At 38.5% G+C, this 23,528-nt stretch overlaps 1 protein-coding gene across 4 annotated transcripts in view; it reads left to right on the top strand.

Moving 5' to 3' along the window:
* The window catches only part of CFAP54 (cilia and flagella associated protein 54), a 318,455-nt gene that overhangs the window by 153,027 nt on the left and 141,900 nt on the right, over nucleotides 1–23,528 (top strand). For all 4 annotated transcript variants that reach the window (XM_010340325.3, XM_074402388.1, XM_074402387.1 and 1 more), the window contains 8 exons: nucleotides 2,106–2,258; nucleotides 4,592–4,786; nucleotides 7,158–7,245; nucleotides 7,547–7,756; nucleotides 11,431–11,497; nucleotides 13,622–13,804; nucleotides 16,199–16,285; nucleotides 22,291–22,413. In XM_010340325.3, coding sequence (XP_010338627.2) covers nucleotides 2,106–2,258; nucleotides 4,592–4,786; nucleotides 7,158–7,245; nucleotides 7,547–7,756; nucleotides 11,431–11,497; nucleotides 13,622–13,804; nucleotides 16,199–16,285; nucleotides 22,291–22,413 — 1,106 coding nt within the window. The remainder of the gene's footprint in view (nucleotides 1–2,105; nucleotides 2,259–4,591; nucleotides 4,787–7,157; nucleotides 7,246–7,546; nucleotides 7,757–11,430; nucleotides 11,498–13,621; nucleotides 13,805–16,198; nucleotides 16,286–22,290; nucleotides 22,414–23,528) is intronic.

Below are 23,528 nucleotides of genomic sequence, written 5' to 3'. Positions count from 1 at the left end.
AAGGGTGGGGGCATGTGGAGTAGAGGCCTGCCGGCCTGGGGACCATGTAGGACTGGGCACGGCTTAGCAGAGAGGGCCACTGAGGAGGGAGATGGTGGGGAGAGGGCGGAGCAGACACCAGAGTGAAACCGACGAGGAAGAAGACGGAGAGCTTCCAGGGAGTTCACAAGAGCTACTTTGGCTTAAGTATTTGATCTTTTAAAATGTGTGATAGAGGATTGTGTCAAGACTGAATTTGTAGGGGGAACAATGACTTCTGTCAATGCGCCATGTCCCTGGTTTGACTGAAGCCTCTAGGATTTCAGGACATTAGGGTATATTGAAAGATGTTGTCTCTGTGGCCACAGAAAGTAATCCCGTTACTTATTCCATCAGGATCTCCCTGCTTCCGGGGTTTCTTCCCTTATTAACTTTCTTCAGGCTTATTCCTGTCCTATTCCCAAGGCATCTGTGTGCCCAAATCTGGGTCAATGGTCAGTGTCTATTACCCAAGATTTGCTGTCCTTTGGTGAATCATCTGGGAAAGGCACTGGGCTTGAACACTGGTTCTTCTGCTCACCTCTTCTTAAGGGCTTCAAATAAGTTCCTACCCGTCAACTTCACTTTTCCTCCTTTGTAAAGTGTCGGTGATAGCTACTCCTGACCATTTTTAAGGTGCTGTGAGGATCAACTGAGATTAACCTTTAGAAGTGATTAACTTCTGTACCCCTTCTTTTTTGTATTTTTAATTAATTAATTTTTTTCTGAGATTGAGTCTCACTCACTCTGTCACCCAGGCTGGAGTGCAGTGAAACGTGAAAGGATCTTGGTTCACTGCAACCTCCACCTCCCAGGTTCAAGTGATTCCCCTGCCTCAGCCTCCTGAGTTGCTGGGATTACAGCAGGAGTGAATAACAAAAGAATGTATTTAGGCATGCACCATCATGCCTAACTAATTTTTCTATTTTTAGTAGAGACAAGGTTTTGCCGTGTTGGCCAGGCTGATCTCAAACTCCTCACCACAAGTGATCCACCCACCTGAGTCTCCCAAAGTGCTGGGATTATAGGCATGAGCGCCTCGCCCAGCCTAGCTATTCCTGTTCTTATTCTAACTATCTAAAACTCCTTGCCTCTTTCTTCCTAATCAAGTTTTCCCTATCCTCGAAGGCACACCTGGCCTATCTTCTCTTCCACAAGGTCTTCCTTACTCACCTTTTTCTGCTTACACTGATCTCTCTTCCATCTTTCCCTTATTTTGGCGTGTGATCAAGTACTCCCTGCAAATGTGACTTTATTACTCCAGTGTTGGAGTGTCCCGTCCCTTCAGCTAGGTAGTGAATTTCTTGAGGGCAAAGATCATGCCTTTTGACCTCTTGCAATTTGCCCTGTAAGTTGCTATACTATTAAAACCTTAGATTTTACAGGGCGGCTTCCACTTGTTCAACTTGTTGAAAAAATACATTCTTTTGTTATTCACTCCTGCAAACTGTGATTCCTCTCTCTTGGGTCTGCTTCATGATGTATGCAGCAGTTCTGAAGTCTCAGGCCCTCACTTACTCTTCAGAGACCTCAAAGCAGTTCACTCCCACTATCTCCCCTTTCTGGGGAGTTTTCAGGATGGTTAGTTAGTTCTGTATCCACTCATGGGTCCCCCTCTTCCTTTCCTTTGCACCCTCCAGTATTAGGAAACGGTTTTTTCCTTCCCTTCAGAGTGCAGTTGCCCATCTCCAGGTTTCTTTGTTACTTCCTTTCGTCTCATTCCCAAGACACCTTTGCTTTGAAGACGCTGCTGAAAAGGAGTAGATTATTTCATTTTTTATGATCAGCAAAAGAAAAAGAAGGAGGCTTCATGGGGAAAATTGGCAAGATCTAAAGTTATTTGCATTTCATAAGACTCAAAAGTTTTCCAAGCTTTTTTTTTTTTTTTTTTTTTTTTTTAAAGGATCTTCAAACATACCAAAAGAAAAAAATTGATTCGATTGTTCAAACACCTGCTGCAGATCTGGGGGCTTTGAATTGAGCGGCTTTAGGATGGGACCAAGAAATGCTCTGAATTAGAAGCTTGCTAGTTCTTACCTTGGCTTGGTGAGCATTTCATCCCGTGTTCCTCTTTTCTTTCCTTTCAGAATACAGCCGAGCCAAAGCGCTTGTCTGTGTGCCCGTGGACGTGACAGACACCTTGAGGTGTTTTAGAGAGACACTGGAAAAATCCAAATACCATAACAGATCAATGCGACACAGCAGAAAGTTGCTTTCATTATTTCTTGCACAGACACAAGGTAAAATGCTTGTTCGGTATCTCTGAATCTTTATGTGGGATGACCAACCTGCAGATGTCCTCCTTCTGCTCTCTCATTCTTCCCTCCACACCTATGTGCAATGTTCCCTGGAGCCTTTCACTTTCTTCTTGTCCAGTGGATCTAATCTCCCGTCTTACACTTTAGCCAATGCACTTTCTCACTCACCCACTTTTATGCTTTCTGTGAAACTAGCAACTCTTTTGAGCACAGTAGATGTCACAATATTCAGTAATTTTTTGATTCTGTACATTTATGTTCTTAAAGTTTTCCTTGAAGGTGTGGTGTTACGGTCTTGTTATACTTCATAAGCAGATGGATTGAATCATACTGAGTTAATTAGAACCTTTTACCAAAACACTACTTTATTGGTGGCAAAGAAATGGATTCATTTTAAAACAAGCATCACCAAGATTTCTTATTAATACTATAGATTTTGATCTTAGGTTATTTTAGCTTAAAGCAACAAGATGTTCACTGTTGTTGGTTGTGTTGCATTTATTTGTTTTCTCTCTTAACACCTATCTGCTTGTGAACTCAAGCAAAGCTGGACTTTAAGTGATTAAATGGTAACCTCAGAGAAGAGTACATTCAAATTCACGCTGGAAAAATCCTGAACTGTCTATACTTAAGTTATTTAAAATGTTTTAAAATCCTATTTTATATTTATGATTCTCACTATTCAAATTAATCAGAATAATGAGGATAAATACATGTAAAATTGTATAAAGTTATTAAAAATTGATTTAAACTTAAGATGCTAATTTTCACTGAAATGATTTTTTAGAGATTTGACCAATATTTTTTTTACAGCCGCAGGCAGAGTTTTATTTATTTACGTATTTGTTTGTTGTTGTTGCCCATCCCCCACACTTTCTATGATATCTATCCATAGTTTTTTGGTTATATTGTCTGCAGACTCACATTATGTTAAATTAGCTCTCCATATCTTGTTTGGCTTCTTCTAATTGCTCCATACGTTAGCAATAGGTAAGGCTAGCTGTGCATGAGACCTATAGTCTCAGCACTTTGGGATGCAGAGGAGGCTGGATCATTTGAGGTCAGGAGTTCAAGACCAGCCTAGCCAACATGGTGAAACCCTGTCTCCACTAAAAATACAAAAATTAGCTGGGTGTGGTGGCATACACCTGTAATTCCAGCTACTCAGGAGACTGAGGCATGAGAACCACTTGAACCTGGGAGGTGGAGGTTGCAGTGAGCCAGATTGTGCAACTACACCCCAGCCTGGTGACAAAGCAAGACTGTCTCAAAACAAAACAAAACAGAAAAGCTCCGCCCCCCCCCCCCCAAAAAAAATGGGTAAGAGTATAAATAAAAAGGCAAATACAATTCCTAGGAATGGTTTACACCAACTCACTCTGAATCTCACCTGGTACCAAAATATTTTCAGTAGTTTATTTCTAGTCCTCCAGCTGTGGACTTCAAAATCTATACTAGCTTCTTTCTCTATTACTTTTAACTACTTCCCCTAGAATATCAATTTTTTCCCCCATGTGTTCTATGATCTTATAAAGTGACACGTCCCTCCCCCACCCTCCCCACCCCCTCCCCCGGCTTTTTGTTTTGTCTCAGGCCAGAACTACCTGTGTGTTGCTTCTATCCCAGAGGTGTCTGCCCCAGTGGCAAACTGACACCTTACTTTTGGAAGCTATTTAAAAAAGGCAAACTCAAACTACGAAACTTCCACCAGTTCCCACAAGAAGCAAAGCATTATCTTAATATTTGCTTTCTAGCTGACTGTCCTCTGTAGTGCTTTTTTTTTTTTTTGAGATGGAGTCCTTCTCTGTTGCCCAGGCTGGAGTGCAATGGCACAATCTCTGCTCACTGCAACCTCTGCCTTCTGGGATCAAACGATTCTCCTGCCTCAGCTTCCCGAGTAGCTGGGACTACAGACATGCGCCACCACACATGGCTAATTTTTGTATTTTTAGTAGCGATGGGGTTTTACCATGTTGACCAGTTGGATCTTGAGCTCCTGACCTCAGATGGTCAGCCTGCCTCAGCCTCTCAAAGTGCTGGGATTAATAGGCATGAGCCACTGTGCTCGGCCCCTCTGTAGTGCTTTTGATGAAATAATACAGACATGGAGCTTATCCACACATATGTAGGATCTTCAAACATGACCCTGGATACTAAATTTAAGGAAATAGTGTCCCTCAAACTGCAGAAATGTCTCAGTTATATACAAAATATTTCCTTCTTTTTCACTTTCCATGGTCTCTACCTTTCCCTGCAACTTCCTTTTTTTCTACATTTTAAATTTATTTATTTATTATTGTTTTTCATGAATTTAGGAGAGAGAGGAGGAATAAACAATTTCAAATGTACTTCTGGAAGGGTGGAATTTTGCCTGGGAACAGAGGAGATGCATATGTCAATACCCCCTGACCTTTCTCAGGAGCACTTCAGAGTTTTTAGTTCTGTGGAGAAAAGCAAACTTCCATATTCACAACTTGGACTCGTAATTTCTTCGTATCACCAGACTATTGGTAAGAGTTATCCATTATGCATTTATTTTCTTTAAAATTTTTTTTTTTTTTTTTTGAGACAAGGTCTCATTTTGTCATCCAGGCTGGAGTGTAGTGATGTGATCATGGCTCACTGCAGCCTCAACCTTCTGGGCTCAATCCATCCTCCCACTTCAGTTTCCTGAGCAGCTGGGATCACAGGCTCATACCACCATGCCTGATGAATTTTTATATTTTTTTGTAGAGATAGAGTTTCACCCTGTTTCCTAGACTGATCTTGAACTCTTGGGTGCAAGCTCTATAAGCCCTCCTCTGCCTCCCACAGTGCTGGTACAGGAGTGAGCCACTGCACCCAGCCGTGTTTTCTGCATTAATGCTGAGATTGCGTGTGGTCCTGAAATTTTAATTTTCAGGATTTTCAATATGATCTTCTGCATTAATGCTGAGATTGTATCTGGTTCTGAAATTTTACCTTTAAAAGAAGGATGAAAGAACCCATACCCTTGTAGCGGTGACAGAAAGTCTGGGGACAGAGGAAGCTTCCAGCCTCCTCCCTTTACCTGTTTTCTTAGTTTGGCCATCACTGTTGTGAGATTCTAGGCCACCCTTCTGTTTATCCCTCTTTAACTGGAGCTGTGAACCCCTGGTGGGGATGGAGATGATGTTCTTTTTTTTTTTTCTGGTCCCAGCAGATTCCATTTTCCTTTTCTTACCCTTGATTTGGCTTTTCTACAGATTCAGTAGTATATTCTCAACCTACATGAAAGACCCAATGTCTTCTTTTTTTCTAACAGACATTTTATAATGCCCCTTTTACTTCCTGAAATAAAATTTATTTTTAATATATTCTTATACACATTATTTTGAACACAATTATTATGAAGCTCTAAATATAAAAATGAGGAGAAATAAAACAGCATCATTTTATGATAAAAGAATCTGTTTGTTAGTATGTAAATGCTCAGGCATTAGAAGCTGTAAAGAAATAGTCAGACGCTCATATCCTGGATATGGAATCACCATGAATGTGACAGCTGCACATGCAGGCAGAGACAGGTATGCTGTATTGGTGACTCAAATACTATCAACATTATTAAGTTTTGTGACATGATTTTCTAAAATGGCTAATAAATCTTGGTAAAGTCCTGAACAAAACAAAGTACTACAGTGGTTGCGTATCTGGAAAATTCAGAAATCATGAACATTTATAAATCATACAGACATACCCTTTATATGTGGAAAACGAAGTTTGATGTGAGATTCAGATAGTTATAAACAGATTTCTGATCTTTTCCTTCACTGTGGGGAAAGTTTCTGTGCCTTGCAGGCCATCTGACATCTTTAGTCTTAACCTATGAATTACTAAGAGATGCCCCCATTGTGACATTTAACAAAACCCTTTCTCTTATTTCTAAAATACCCTCTAGGGGAGAGTATTGTCCTCTTTAGAAATCCCTGCCATGTTGGTTGGAGTTTTTGGCTACAAATCCCAGAATACATAAATTTATTAGAAAAAAAAAATTATGTGATTTTCTTGTTTCGTTTCGTTTTTGAGATGGAGTTTTGGTTTGTTGCCCAGGCTGGAGTGCAATGGCATGATCTTGGCTCACTGCAGCCTCTGCCTCCCAGATTCAAGTAATTCTCCTGCCTCAGCCTCCTGAGTAGCTGGGATTACAGGCGTGCACCACCACACCTGGCTAATTTTTGTATTTTTAGTAGAGACGGGGTTTCAGTATGTTGACCAGGCTGGTATCGAACTCCTGACCTCAGGTGATCTGCCTGCCTTGGCCTCCCAAAGTGCTGGGATTATAGGCATGAGCTACTTTGGCGAATTATGTGATATTAAAGATACATTTTCTGCCTTTAGGTAAAAGAAGAAATCTGATATGTGGTGATCTTGTCACATGTTTGCTAAAAAGCAAACCCTTTGAGCCTTCCCATCTGCTATAGGATAACGTCCACATTTCTCCAAGTGGCAGTCAGAGGCCCACAGAACCTGACCACTACCTCTCTCTTCAGACTCAGTTCACCCTCTTCAGAAAAGCATACTGCAGTCATATCCATCATTCCTATACGTACTGAGCCATTTTCCCTTACATGCCTTGCCAAAGTTTCTCTTCTCCTGTGTCTACCTGTCTGACTTTTATTCTGCTTTCTCCACGAAGCCTCATTATTACTCTCTGTTAGAGCCAATCTTTCACTCTGTAATCAAAAAGAACGTTTGCTTACTCTCTGTGTATATATATCGTGTGACATTTGAAGGTGCTATTGCAGCTTGCTTATTGCAATCTACACAGTTAAGGAACAGTGCAGTTTAAAATATTCTTGCAAATATAAAGAAAATATTTTTCTAGGAACTGACATTTGTTCTTTTACTTGATTAAAAATATAGATGTTCTCCAAGCCAGTAATCAAAGAAGTCTTAAAGTTCAGGCGTTGCACTCACTTGGAAGTCTTCTCATCTTTGCGGAAAAGAAAAGGTAGATTTTTAAAAGTCTGTAGAACAAGGGCAAAGTTGTTTTATTTGCTTGTTTGGAAAAGTTTTTAATGATTATGAGAAAACATGGTCTTTCATGAATTTTAGTTCTTCAGCCATACTACATCGCTGCATTTTATTCATCAAATGCTACCTGAGAGAAACCATTAAGAACAGTGAATGTGTGTATAGTTATTACGTGTGTTAATTGATGTTGCTTCTGTGTATTTGCTTTCCCTTCTGGAAGACAGATTTAATAGCAGGTCTCAGAAAACGTACTCCTTGACTCTTTGTCTCTGTTTTAGGGCTGCTTTTAAGTGTTGGTGTCAAGCTCTTGATGACATATTCAGAAAACCAGACGTGCTGCACACTTGGAAACAGTTTGGCCATTCACGCACCAATGTCACCAACAGCCATTCACCTCTGGGTTTCAAAGACTACAGTGAGGAGTTTCTGTCGAAAGTTGGCATCTGGGGGTGTTTGCAAGGAGCAGTCATATCAGCCAAGATAGCACAGTGAGTGTGAGGATGGAAGGATCTGCGTACTACCTAACAGCTTCCTTGTAGGGTGCCCTTCTCGTGTCATGCAAAGTGCTGTGCCTCATGCACACTGGATTTCTGGGAGATTATGTCCGTATCATACAGGGCCTTATACCTTATTTACTTATTTGTGATGTTTATTGCTTGTGATTATCTCCTCTTCCTGTAACATAACGCTTGCCCCAAAATATCAGTGTCACCTGGGCCCAGGTGTTTGCCTTGCTCACTGATGGATCCCAAGTGCCAGACATGCAGCTAGCATTCAGTAACTACTTGTGTTTTTTTATTTTGAGACACAGTCACGCTCTGTCTCCCAGGCTGGAGTATAGTGGCTCCATCTCAGCCCACTGCAACCTCCGTCTTCTGGGTTCAAGAGATTCTTCTGCCTCAGCCTCCTGAGTAGCTGGGATTACAGGTGTCCACCACGATGCCCAGCTAATTCTTTTGTATTTTTAGTAGAAACAGGGTTTCACCACATTGGCTAGGCTGGTCTGGAACTCTTGACTTCAGCAATCCGCCCACCTCACCTTCCCAAAGTGCTGGGATTACAGGCGTGAGCACCCGTGTCTGGCTCAACAACGACTTGCTGAGTGGCCAAATGAATGAGCAGTTAGTGTGGGAGCAAGAAAACAATGTGGAGGCAGTCAGGCACGGGCCTCATGCAAGAGTGTACTAGAGTCCAGTTACTTTCAACAAGTTTCACATTCCTTCTGAGCCTCAGTATCCTCATCTCTAAGCCAAGTGGTAAAAATTACATGATACACTGTATCAATTTCCTAGGGTGGTCGTAACAAAGTACCACAGGCTGGGTGACTTAAAACAACAGAACTTTGTTATCTCTTGATTCTGGAGGCTGGAAGTTGGAGAACAAGGTGATGGTGAATTGGTTTCTTCTGAAGCCTCTCTTCTTGGCTTGGACACAGGAAAGACCACTGTGTCCACATGTAGTCTTTCCTCAGCATGTCAGTGTCCTCATCTCCTTCTTATAAGGACACCAGTCATATTGGATTAGGGCCCACCTCTGTGGCCTGATTTTAACTTAGTTACTTACCTCTTTAAATGCCCTATCTCCCAAGTATGGTCACAATCTGAGGTTAGTGGGTATGTTAGGCTATTCATGCTTTGCTACAAAGAAATACCCAAGACTGAGTAATTTATAAAGAAAAGAGGTTTAATCGGTTTGTGGTTCTGCAGGCTGTACAGAGAGCATGGTCCCAGCATCTGCTGAGTTTCTGGTGAGGCCTCAGGAAGCTTTCAATTATGGCAGAAGGCTGTATTTGAATATGAGAGCCTGCATCTCACATGGCAAGAATGGGAGCGAGAGAGAGTGGGAGGTGCCACACTCTTTTAAACAACCAGATGTGATGTGAACTCACTCATCATCAAGGGGATGGCACTAAGCCAATCATGAGGGATCCACCTCCCCCTCTCCACAATCCTAACACCTCCTGCCAGGCCCCACCTCCAATACTGGGGATTACAGTTTAGTATGAGATTTGGTGGGGACTTATATTCAAACTGTGTCACTGAGAGTTAGGACTTCAACGTAAGAATTTCTAGGGTAAACAATTTAGCCCATAACATATACTGTATTAGTGTACTTTTTGTTGCTGTAACAAATTACCCTAAACCTAATGGCTTAAAACAAAACGGATTTATTATTTTATAGTTATAGAATTCAGAAATCATAAAATCAGTGTGTCAGCAAGGATGTGCTTCTCTGGAGGCCCTTGGGGGGAAGCCGATTTCTTATCTCTTCCAGCTTCTTGAGGCCTCCTGCATTCCTTGGCTCATGGCCTCATCTTCTATCTTCAAGACCAATAGCTTAACATCTTTCACTCACCCCCGCCCCTCTCTGTCTGTCTCACATCTTCTTCCATCTTTATGTCTCCTTCTCTGACCCTGACCTTCCTGCCTTTCTCTTACAAGGGCTACCCTGACAGTCCAGGATAATCTTCCCTATCTCAATGGCCTTAATTTAATCACATCTGCAAAGTTTTTGTTGCCCTGTAAGGTCACATATTCACAGGTTCTAGAGATTAGATCATAAATATCTTTGGAAGACCATTGTTTAGCCTACCACACATAACACAGGTGAATGTCTTTAACAATGGCTTATGCATAGCTAGCAATCACAAATATCTTAAGTATTTGATTAACGTGAGAAATTTGAAAAGTATGGAGGGAGTAGAGGTATAGGTTTCCTTCACCTCTCCAGTTGCTTTTTTAGCTTACCTGTCGGAGGTGGTGGGCAACAATGTGCATAGTTTTAAGCTGTAGGGCACACTTAACAAAACTTAGTTGTTCCTAGGAAGTGATCACATTGCTTTCAGATTAGCCTCTTCAGTCAGGGTAGTAAGAAAGTACTGCTTTAGACGTATTAAACATCAAAGATTTAGACCTCTGTCACGTTTGATTTTTCTGTGCTCCTGAGATAGAACACACACGCATACACACACGCACATGCACACACACACATAAACACACACTCCCGAAACAAAGTCTGCGCTTGCCTATGACTTAGTGGAGCTTGGCAATTGGGAACGGAAAAGCCAAGGAAAGTTCACAGCTTGGAAAGGAACAGAACAGCCTTCCTGCCAGAGGGCACCTCAGCTTCTCTGAGTCTCTGAAGTTACTACCTAGTGATTTTCAATAAACAGAAAGTCATTTCCTGGTTTCCCAGCTGGAAGTCTGACTGCCATAGGAGATGTGATTCTACAGGGGCTTTGGCTATTTTCCTAGACTCCCTGAGTAGAGGAAACTCTTCTCTCTCCCCCCACCTCCCCACCCCATAAAAGATCCACACAGTGAAGCTGAACTGAGATAGACATTTTTATTAATGTAGTGAACCCGATTGGTTTTATCTAAGAAAGACTTGGGAGAAGGTAACGTGTTTTGTAGTTGCAAATGTGAATTTTAAGACTCATCAATATAGAGAATGTAAACTCTCCTTCTAAGGGACATAAAATGAAAGAGTTGTAAATGGAGAGACATTAATTTTTGGTGGAGATACTTAATGTTATGAAAGGCACCATAATAAACAGCTAGAGAGAAAATACAATGCTTCAGTCTTCAGGGGGACTTCTTTAACTGTGCTTATCAAAAGCCTTTACTATGCACTTCCTTTTACCAAAATCTTCCACTTCCAGGGGTTCATTCAGTGGAACAAATAGGGTAAGTGTCCAAAAGTGTGGGCATAACAATGTTTACCTCAGCATTGGAAAAAGCCAAAGTTGAGATTCGTATTTTTATGTTATGGCACATTCATATGATAAAACATTTAAGTTCTTTAGAAGAATGATACAGTTCATTATGTGTGTGAATGAAAAATTTGTTTATAAAGTAGTGTGTATTGCATAATTCTAGTCTTAATCTGTGTGTATTTGTTTCTACATGTGTATAATTATATACAGAAAAAAATATGTATGAGGAAATTGACTAAAATGTTACCAGTAATCATGTTTAGGCAGTAGGATTACAGGGGAATTTTATCTTCTTTAATATATTTTCCTTCTGTTTTCTTATATATTTATATGTATATGTTTTTCTTATACTTTTTGTGTTCTAGATATGTATGTAAAGGTACAGTTATGTCAAAATGTTTTTGGAAATTTTCTACTAATCAGTTTATTTTTCTTATACTTACTTAGATTTATTCAGTCATTGAATGTTGAAAAGAGAACTGACTGTTGCATTTTGTCTGCATTACTCTTTCAGGTAACGTTATATGTTTGTATGTTTTTCCATGGTAGCACAACCATTCATCGGATCAGTAAAAAAAGTTTATCATATTCAGAAAACTCACAGGTAGCAAAATGGTATGAATCTTGATTAAATATCACAACCCCATCTTTCTCTTGCTGGCTGAACCCCAGTGGCACTTTCATTGTTAATTTTTTTATCTTTTTTTGAGACCAAGTCTCACTCTGTTGCCTAGGCTGGAGTGTAGTGGTGCCATCTCAGCTCACTGAAGCTTCTGCCTCCCAGGTTCAAGCAATTCTCATGCCTCAGCCTCCCGAGTGGCTGGGCCTACAGACGTGCACCACCACACCCAGCTAATTTCTTTTATTTTAGTAGAGATAGGGCTTTACCATGTTGAACAGGTTGATCTTGAACTCCTGACCTCAGGTGATCTACCTGTCTTGACCTCCCAAAGTGCTGGGATTATAGGCGTGAGCCACCATGCCTGGTGCACCTTAATATTTAATAGTGTCAGTTTTCTCCTATAGACTACAGAAGAAGGAATTTTACAGGTAGGGAAACTGAGTCTCCTGTAATTAGTAAGATCATGTTACTAGTAGTTTGAAGCCAGTCTGTTTGACTTCAGATAGTTGCCTTAGGTTACCTCATCTCTAAATTCAGTTTTCCTTGGTTGTATGATATAAAATCTATCTTAGGATGAAGGTGGAAAATAACTTGAAGACTACAGGAGAGGTATGCTTGCAGTTCTCAGAATTTTGGTTTGACTTCTCTGAAGAAGAAAGAAGCTTTTATCTGAAATACAAGATATTTTGAAATTCTGAAAAGTAACCAGGGGCCTTTGGAATCTACTAAAGGTTTTATTTACTTTGAAGGATGGGTACTCTTGTTCTGTATATCAGAGAAGTCTGTCAGCTTATGAAATCTAAATAAGTGAGTTCTTCAGGAAGAACTTCTCTGAATGTGAAACAAGACTTTTCCATTTTCTTATGTTCCTTCTATCTCTTGCCCAGGTTTCAAAGGGAAGAAGTAGAAGAGGCAAGGGTATAAAGGAAATGACCCAACTCTGACTTCCTGCATTGAATTCTTTACTTTCTGATACTCCTTGTTCTTGAAAATGTTTATGTTTTAGAAAATCAGTGTTTTAACAAATATTTAACTTTTTGCTTAATATGGACAATAATGTATTATTAATTTCTTAGTAATATTATACCTAAAATAAAAATTAGCTAGTGGTATTTATTTTAAAACCTTATTCTTTTTATGATTTTAAAACAAATATATGTTAGTAAAAATTTCAATAACTACAAAGTATTTTAGAGTAGGATATTTCATGACCTTAATAAGCTGTTGGATTGAAATTCTTTCTAAAATGTACATTAAAATAATTTCATAATGCATTTGTCCTTAAGAAATTGTAATTGTTAAGATAACAAAAGCAGCACTCTTCAATGTAAAATTTGGTTTTGTGTATCCATCTTGTTTCTCCAACATCTAGTGTAATGTCGGTTACGTAAATTACCAAAAACTATTGATCAAATTAAAGATTAAACAAAATCTTTTCATTTAAGCAGTTAAAAGTTTCAAATTACCTCTGCCTGATTTAGACTTCTGAAACAAGTAGTAATTTCCTCTACTTACAGCTTGGTATAGTGGAAAGAACATAGATTTTTTTTTTAGCTAAATAGGTGTGACTTTGAATCTCCTTTCTGCCATCATTAGCTGTGTGACTTCAGATAAGTTGTTTAAGCCTCAATTATATCATTTGTGAGATAATAATCCTTCCTTCTTAAGAGTAGGTTAAACTAACATTAAATGAGATAATGTTTATTAAGAATTTACCAGCAGTGCTTAACATAGAATTGACCCTCAACAAAAGATAATTTAATATAATGATAATTTCTTTGAAAATAATAAGTATCCAACTACCATGGAATTTTAAAAGCCCATCTGGAGTGATAAAAGCATTTGGAACCTGTAATGTTGATAATATAAATAAGTACCATTTATTACAAAGTACAGTGTGCTAGGCATTCACTAAGCATTTTAGAAAGCAATACATGTATTTATCTTTTTTGCTTCATTATTGAAAATGGAATCTATAGCTTTTTATTTCACTTTTTTTTTTTTTTTCATTTTCAGGGTTTGCTTAGAACCACACTTCCACATCCGAAAGCAGAACGTTGCTATGCTCAATATGAAATCACTCAACTTCTCCCAGGCATCGAACTCTTCTCAGATAGATACAGGGCTGACATTTGCTCTGTAATTGCAAGTCTGTATTACATTATACGTGAACTGCACTTTGTTAGGCAAAACCTGATAGTAAGTAATTTGTAAAATCAACACATATTTATCACTGGGATATTTTGCTCCACTCACCTCATACTTTTCAAATTTTGCTAATGTTATTTTGGTCAATTACTGTTTAATTTTTGAACTCTATGTATGTAGGATTCTTACTTATACTTCAAATTAAAATGTATGAATTAATATTCTTTCTTTGCATTTTGGATACAAAAGCAGTCAATTTGATTTTTTTCTCCTTTTACTGTGTTACTTTATGTTTTTTTTCTTACGATGGTTAGTGAAATTGATCGGAATGTATCACTGATCTCAAACACAGAAGTCTAGTGTATTTGGAACCCACTGCATTAAGTTGTTCAGGTTATATCAATCCCCAAACTCTGAGAGCGGTTCTTTATTGAGATAAGTTTATCTTTATGTGTCTTGTATTTTCTCTGTCAAGGGGGCCTCTAAGAGAAAAATAGATTCTAAGTAGATAAAGGATAGAGATTTCTTAATGTTCTAGAAAATAAACAATTCAAATACAGCTCTCCTTTCCTTTGAGGAAAGAAATCACAGTATAGGTCATAAATTTGAAGCTGGTTGCATCAAAAAAAACTAGTGTGTTCTATTAGAATTGTTGTTCCTTTTATATTTTCCTCCACTATTTTGTCTTTTTTTCCTTCTTTATGTTCTTCCCTCTATTATTTTGTATCTCTTTTCCCCCTTTGCTTCTTCACATCTATTCTTTCTCCTTTTCTGCTTCTTTCCCTTTCCTGCCCGATTTTCATACCTGCTTACTTTTCCCCCTATACATTTTTTTTTCTATTCTCTTGGCATACTTGTTCTTCCAAATTCAGATCTCTCTTTAAATTGAGAATATTTATTGCCCCCTGATATGAACTGATAACTTGTAAAACCATGTGTTAAAGTGCGTTTAACACTTGGCAGACTTGATGAGAAATTGTTTACTTTTAAAAAATAACAAAATGGTGCTCCTCTCACTGTTAAAGGGATTCATTTCTGGGTTGAAGAAATAGTTCCATCCCCTGGGTAACCTTTAGCTGCCTAGTCATATTCATATATAATACATATCACTGTGTTGGAAAAGAATTGAGGTTTTTTTCCCTCTAAAGCTGAAGAAATTGAGAATGTTTTTCTGAATAATTGAGCAATTGGCAGCAATAAAGTGGTGTGTTTTTATTTCTCACTAAAGAAAAGAAACAATCTCAGAGGTAATCGCCAATTCTTAATGTTTTTTGCTACATTAATTGTGGAAAAAGGTATTGTGTTATGTTCGTAGGGCATAATTATAGAAAAATGTATTGTATTTTGTTTGAAATCATTTAAGACCAGTTCTAATATTTTTAAAAAGCCATTGCTATTAGCAGCTGCCAGTTGACTGACAATTAGAGGTTCCCCAGCTGAAATTGCAAGAAGTAAACAGTTTCTATTTTGTGTTACATTAACCTTCTCCAGAAGAAGCCCAGTGGCTAAGGGGACTTCCTTGAATATAAAATTTGCTCTGTGACCCAGAGCTGTGGAGCTATGGGAAGTAATTTGCTAGCTAATGGGGATCCCAATCTCCTTTCTACTCCATTTTCCTTTGGCAGGGCAGGCTACTGTTGCAGGAACTGAGCTTCCAGTTTGACTTGAGATCAGGAGCTATTCCAACGTTAGGCAAAACTGTCCTGGCTACATCTTTCTTGGGATGGATCGTGGTTGGGCCAATTGAAATATTGATCGTCTATAAGCCTTCACACATATCCATGAAACTTCAAGAGCAATTGAGCTTTGGGGTGAAATCTAGGAAAATGAAAAGATTATGTAGGAAGAGTAAGTTTGGGTTTTAATCAGTAGAATATATGCTATGTGAAGGCAGGCATTTGTTAGATTTTGTTCTCATTCAACAGTGCCTAACACATAATAGGTATGTTATAAATATTTTTTGTTGGTAGAAAAATTCTAATTGAAGACAAAAAGCAGCTGGCATTGAAACAAATATGTAGAATCCAGTTAGGGGGCATAGATTGACTTTCTTTGCTTTACATTTTACAGTTATTTGGTAGCTCATTTGCTAGAATTTTTCCACAGGGCACAGTGATTCATGTGTTTATGCTGAGTTAATTCTTTTCAAGGAAGATAATTGATTGGATTTTAACCTCTTCTTGCTTAAAGAGATGAGCAGCCTAGGTTTGGGGTACCGAATGGCATCTACTGGGAACTGTGAATGTCTGATAGCTTCTTAAAGTTCTGATAAACTTATGAAGCGTGTGCTAGATAGAGCATTTCACTTATGTCCAATAGTATAGTTTCCTAGCATGGAAAGTAAATCAATATATAACATATCCTATATTTAATATTTGGCTAAATTTTATTATTAGGTTATTACTTTGATAAAATATGTAACAAAGAGTGTTTTTCTTTTCATAGGTTCTGCCTCTCCTTGCATTGTACCAATATTTTGTTTCTGGAATTTGTCAAGACTTAATCAGAAATCTAGAAGCAAGAATCCTCAAGGTATGTTACAAGCTTTTAAGACATTTGATATTCTTGAACTATTAAGGATATTGTCATGTATTAGTTTGATTCTAGAACTCATAATAACACACTGATAACATGGCATTATACTGATATAATAAATAACTTGCCCATTATTATAAAAAAGTATGAGAAAGAGCCAGTTAGAAAGGTGTGGATTATTTTATGCTTTGGCCACAGTAAAGTGAGGAACATGGAACAGAAACAGGAACATGGAAATAAAGCTCACGCAACACCAATTGGCCTGGAAATCACCACTTCTGAGAGACTGGATTCCTGGTGAAGACCAACTGAACCAGTTTTCTGAAGTTTCTGTGAATTTATTCCTAAGGACCTTTATAGATATCATGCTACACAAGAATTTTTCAATGCACAGGCAATGGTATTGACAAGATCAGATGCTAAATTTAAAAAAATTCTGTAAAAAAAAAAAAATTTCTGTAATCCAGAAGTCAGTTAAGATTCTCTGCTTTTGAGATTCATGTGCGATTGGCTTGAATACCACGCAGAGTGGGAAGCACCTTGTTCTCTCTGTCCTCTTTCCTAATCACTCCTGTTGCCAGCTCCCACTTCTGTTGAGTTTGTTTTGTACATGAATCATCTCAATATCCAACAAATGTGCTTCCGGTTCTGTACCTCCTCAACTCTAATATGGAATTCAACCCTATTTTATATTTTACACTTATACATACCATATATTCACTCTTTTTTCTATAGTGGACTTTACTAAAAATTAGGAAGACAGGGAAATTTAAGTTGAGGCAAAACAAACAATTTAATGTAGAACATTTGGCTTTCTTGAGCTTAAAATCTCTCTTGGCCATCATCTCATGCTTTTGCCTCTGATCGAATGGAGCAATCAGCTATGGGCCAGACAGTGTCACAATTGTCTCTGAAAACCTCAAAACTTTCATCTGTGGCATTTGCAATTTCTATCCATGGTGTGAATATTCCCGCTATGTCTGACTTCAGGCTGCCAACTGGACATCACTAACGATGGAATAGGGGACAAGATGTGCACAGTCAGCTCTTGCAATTTGGAGTGAGTGGGCTCCAACACACCACTGGCTTCATGCATAATTCCGCTTTTGTGGAAATACCTCTACCTTTTGTCTCCAGATTTCTTCCATTTTCTAATAAGGGAAAATTAGATTTCCATTTGAATTGCTTTTCCTATCTAAACCCTGCCCTGGGGCCTATGTTTTCAGACCCAAATAGTTCATTGCATTCTATTTATTTATATTTATTTGTTTATTGCATTTTAGGTTCTGGGGTACATGTGAAGAACATGTAAGATTGCTGTATAGGTACACACATGGCAATGTGGTTTGCTGCCTTCCTCCCCATCACCTATGTCCGGCATTTCTCCCCATGTTATCCCTCCCCAACTCCCCACCCACCACAGACCCCAGTGTGGGATGCTCCCCTCTCTGTGTCCATGTGTTCTCATTGTTCAACACCATTGCATTCTATTTCTAAGTTAATAAATTAAGAATAATTCTGGTGCTATTCGTCATTTTAACCTGGGAATAAATAATTTGTTACTGACCATGAAAATTTCTGAAACACCCTCTCTGAGTTACTGAACTCTTATGAGTTCTCTTGCTTTTGAATTCCAACACTTTTAAAAGAAGCTTCATGTAACTTTTCTCTCTTTTACAAAAGATAATGTTCTCTTCACTATTGCAAAATTCTTGATGCTAGGATCTGTATCTCATTCATCTTTTGATTCCCTGTAGTGTCTTGAGTAATACATTCACACAGTTGAAATTCAGTAATTAACTATTGAATTTAAAATCTGCAGACATTTATCAAGCGCATACTGTCCACTTTTTATGTGTTTAGTGGTAACTCACCTAGAAAATACTTGGCAGATATTTATTGATTTAGCTCTACAACAACATTTATTGAGTACTTCCTATTTAAAAGCACTGTGTTAGTAACTTCAATCAAAGAAATGTAGCCAATGGTCCTTGCTTATAAGGAAGTAAAAACTAAAACAAAAGACAGGACGTATACCCAAGACCATAATGTTGGCACCTGCCACTCTTTCATTTCCAAGTGAGTGTGATGAACGCTGTCTCCAGGAGTTTGAAAGAGGAAAAAATGGATTTGAGTCTTTAGGTTTCACTAAGTAGGTAAAATTTCGGCTTGAAAGATTATAATTAATGGAGCAGGAGAGAAGAAAAAGGGAACATTTCTTAGTAGTGTGAAAGAGGTGAGAAAGTGCTGACTCGTTTAGGGTGGTTCAGTTACATTAGAGTGGAGGTTTTGAGCAGGCAGGTTGTAGAAGATAACATGAGACTACCAGAGGTTGATGACGTTGAGAATACCAGGGACCTAGTCTTGAATTCCCAACTCTGAAGAGATGTAATGTGGAGGTTGAGCCATGAGAGAAATGAAGAGATTGCAATATCCGAATTGTGTAACACATACAATCTGGTCTGTCATTAAGAGGCAAGAAGCATGAAATGGTTGCAATGATCATAACTCATCAAGAGGAGATCTAGAGGGCCGCAAAAGACATAATCTGGAACAAAGTGGTTAGATGACTTTTTAAAAAAAATCCTATTGTTAGTGCTTGGTAGCTGTTTTTGTCCTAGAGTAGCATAAAAACCAGAGAAGAACTGTGGACTCAATTCTGGAGAACGGGGTTGGAGAATTAATTATCAAATTTATCTGGAATCTTATTACTTTCTATAATTAATTATAGAATTTAGATCAGGAGAATGACATCATATCTGGTATCTGGTAGCAGTGTCGGGAGTATATGTAGAACTGGGATCTTACTGGCATGATAGGATTGAAAAGCCAGACTAGGGTTTTGACGGAAGCAATGAAAGAGAACAAGTGATGGATCATACAGAGGAAGGGATGACAGCCTGTGTGAGCAGAGTCTGCCTGACCTTTCTGAAGTAAACTGGGGCCGGGGAGTGGGAAGAGAGAAAAGTCATAGTCGGGAAATAACACACAATGATGCTTTCTGACAAATCAAAGAGCACTAGATCACACTCTGAAGTTTCTGTAGTGCCCTAGAGTCTTTCAGGGAAAGCTTTAAGACCTCTTCATGATCAGCTGGCCTGGCTTTACTTTAGAACTGCCAACATCTTGAAAGATTTATCACTCTTAACATATCAAACCTAGGAAGGGTACCAATGGTTCTGTATTTGTGTGAGTGAACGGTTGATTTGTGGGTAGTTCTTTTTGCTCTCTGGCTTGTGTTTGCAGTGTTGGTCACCTCTGAAAATATATGTCCATTATTCACCCAACTGCTTTTTCAAATGGTCAGGTTGGTATGATAAACTGAAGCCATAGAGAGTCCATGTACAGCAATCATGTAGTCAAGACTCAAGCAAACTACCACATGCAGATATGGGGAAGTGTTTCCTCTTAGGGATAATGAGAAATATGGCCATCTAGAAACCTGAAAGAGTTTATCTGTCTCCCCCAGAGCCTCCTTTGTTATTATATGGCACTGGGGAGATTAGAGCCCAAGGTGTCTTGGGCAAGGACCAAAGTATGCAACTCAATAGACAAGCAATTTTCTCTTTCTTTTAAAAAATATTTTCCTGAGTTTTATATTTTATTTTCCAGTTATTATGTATCCAGTTTCCCACTAGCTCACATTTTTATTTCTTTAAAATTCACACACTCTTGAGATTCCTAAGATAATAATAAATTGGAAACAGTATGATGGGTGGACATGCTGAATATAAATGGAGTTTTCTTTTCCTATGTAATATATTTACATGTAAATCTAATTTTGTACTTTATTCTCTGCTTCCACATTTACTCTTCTCTATTCTCTACAAAGTCACTAGATGACTTTCAAAACTTAAGTCAGATTAGGGCCCTATCCTGTTTAAAACTCTCTAATAACTCCTTATCACACAGGGAATAACATGCAAAGTTCCTTCTCTGGTCTTCAGGTTCTACTTGACCTTTCGTGGCCAGCATTCACACTTACCTCCTGACCTCCTCCCCTTGCTCCCTGAGTCCTGCCATATGGCCTCTATCCTAAGGTCCCTTTAGCAGATGTTCATGTCTGTCTTCTTTTACGCCCTTCCCAAATCTTCTCTTGAAGGTCTCCTTCACAGAGAATTGCTTCCTGACCACAGTCTTGAAAATAGCATTTGTGAGTGCCCTGTATCCCTTTGTATGTTGTGTATATCTTCAGGTGTCACTGAAAGTTAGCTAAACATGCATCCCAATAGAACATAACCTCCAAGAGGGCTTGTATATATGAGGTGCTCCATAAATATGTTGAATGAATGAATGCATTTAAGTAATAACTCTTTTTCTATAATTTTCGGATTGATGATCCTGCTGGATTGTATTCTGTACATTATAAAATGTATAGCTGTCAATTGATTAATATTGTTAAATATATATATTTAAAATTGACAGTGGCCATTAATTATTGGTAGGAAAATTGTTCATTGCAGCACTATTCACAATAGCAAAGATAGGAAATAAACCTAAATGCCTATCATTGGTAGACTAGATAAAGAAAATGTGGTACATACATACTATGCAATAATATGCAGTCATAGAATGAGATCATGTCCTTTGCAGCAACCTGCACGGAGCTGAGCAGGCATTATCCTAAGCAGACTAACACAGGAAAAGAAAACCAAATACTGCATATTCTCACTTATAAGGAGGAACTAAACATTAAGGACACGTAAACACAAAGATGGGAACAATAGACACTGGGGCCTGCTTGAGGGTGCAGGGTGAGAGGAGGATGAGGACCAAAAAGCTAACTCTTGGATACTATACTTGTCACCAGTAGTGGGTCACGACTGCAGATTGTGCACGTTCTTGGCATTTTGAACAAAGAATTGGACAAAGCACCCAGCAAAGCAAAGAAAGAATGACACAACAAAAGAATGAAAGCAGGGATTTATTGAAAACGAAAGTATACTCCACAGTGTGGGAGCAGGCCTGAGCGGCGGCTCAAGGACCTGGATACAGAATCTTCTTGGGTCCAAATAACCCCTAGACATTTCCCATTGGCCACTTCATGCTCACCCCAGGTAAATGAAGTGGTAGCCCACAATTTGTCTGATTGGTTGCAGAAAGCAGCCAACTAGTGGCTGAAGTGAAGTTAAAGGTCACACGTCTGTGCAAATATCTGATTGGTTGCAAAAAAATCGGGGTGAAGTTACAAAGTTATACTTGTATGCAAATGATCACTTGCCTGTAATCAGTCTAATTGGCTGCAGACAGTCAGTTTCCCATCTACTGCACAGAAAGGATGGAGGTTTGCAAAGGGAATAGCCTCTGGTCCTTTTGTTACTTAGGCATGGAAAATGAGGGTTGTCCTTTCAATTTAGTTTGAGGAAGTTGGCATGAGATGGCCTTCGGTTCCCTGCCTGCAGACCCTGTTCTCCTGCATTATACTTATTACCCAGGTGATGAAATAATCAGTCTACCAAACCCCTATGACGTGCAATTTATCTATATAACAAACGTGTACCCCTGAACCTAAAATAAAAGTTGAAAATAAAATTAGTAGTTGTCTCTGTGTTGATACATTGTGGAGTTAGTCTACCAGTTTGACTTTCCTCGCTGTGCTGGGGAACATTAGTAGTGCTTTTGTTTTGTTTTTCTTTCAAGCTATACTTAGTAATGGGAACAAAAAATTCATTTTTAAAAACTTTTGTAGAGCTATCATATTATAAAAATATTAATATGTTATGTTTGCCTCTGATGAAGTAAACAGCATCTGATGGATGTCCATTGTTTTGAACAGCCGCCTGCTGTCATTAGCTCCTTGGTCCATTGCACACGTAAATGGGGATACACATAGACACATGCCTCTTCCTTCACTGTGTCTAGTAAACATCAATTCATAATGCATTACCAACATTAAGCAGAAACTTTGGATCTCAGAAAGTTGATGATTTTCTCTATACTTTTATTTTCTAAGTAAAACAAATTGTTTAATTAAATACCTCATTATTTCCTTTCCTTTACAGATAGAAGTCCTTATAGATTTGAGATTCTTTTCTGAAGCCTTTTATGAGATATCCCAGATTTTCTATGGAAAAAACATGCCTTGTTCAATACCCGCAGGTTATAAAGCTGCTGGAAAAATGAAGGTAACCTGACAGTTTGATTCAAAGCAATTTCTTTGCCTGTGAGGGATACATTCCTAAAATGTAGGGAACATTCCCGTGAAAGCGTATTTACAATCTCCGGTATTCTAGACCTCTTTGTTAAGCCTGGTTACAACTAACGTGAGGACTTTATGAGGTTTCATTTGTCTGGGTTGGAAGGGTGTCATGGGGGAGGGAGCATAGTTTTGGAGTCGATTTTTGCAATCAAATTCTGGCTCAGGGATTCTGCATGTTGCTTTTTATTATAGTTACCATGGGCAGTCTTACTAGGCACATCAATCAGCCACTACTACTTAGATTTTGGGTCTAACATTATAATTTCTGGTTAATATTTTTAATCAAAATAGTCATATCTTATTTGGATCTCTTTGATTGTCATACTTTATACTAAAGTGTTAAGAATGTGTTCAAATTTCCTCTGATTTCTGTGAGGAGAGAACATTCCTCCATATTGTCTAACCCTTGTTGATTTTAGGAGATAGTTTTACCTGGCTTGTTTAATTTGCATTTATAAACTGGATAATTGAAGCACCCTTGAAAATGAATAGTGGAGTTGATGTTTAAAGCATAAATTAAATCAGAGAGAGCTGTTATTTTCCTCTGTTTTGGTCTTCATAATGATCTGGGAATCACTGGGTGATCATGCTTTAGGCAGATGCTTGGACCCTCCCAGACCAGCAACAAAGGAAATGGGAGAAGGTAGCAAGTCGGTTAGCCTGGGAGAGAGTGTGTGTATGAGGAGTGAGACTGATAGGCACAATACCAACTGGTTAGATTCAGATTTGGAGGACCTAAAACAACCTGGGGAATGAGCTGTAAGTCTTGAAAATCACTAACGTGAGCTGATGTTATATTTACATATGGTATGATCATTACCTCAGAGTATTTCCCTAAAATATACCTGCTTATTATTCCATATGACTGCTATAGCATTATAGTTTATTGTAATACGGTGTGAGGCTATGCACAGAAGATCCCAAGAGGGATGTGTATTAGGCAGTAGGATACACACATGCACATGGGTATGTAAGTATATACATCCATATATATGCATATATTTCTGTGATCGATCGATCGATAGATAGATACACACAGAA

Source organism: Saimiri boliviensis, chromosome 7 (assembly GCF_048565385.1).
Source record: "Saimiri boliviensis isolate mSaiBol1 chromosome 7, mSaiBol1.pri, whole genome shotgun sequence".
NCBI classification, from domain to species: Eukaryota; Metazoa; Chordata; class Mammalia; order Primates; family Cebidae; genus Saimiri; species Saimiri boliviensis.
This window is presented reverse-complemented; position numbering and strand designations above follow the sequence as displayed.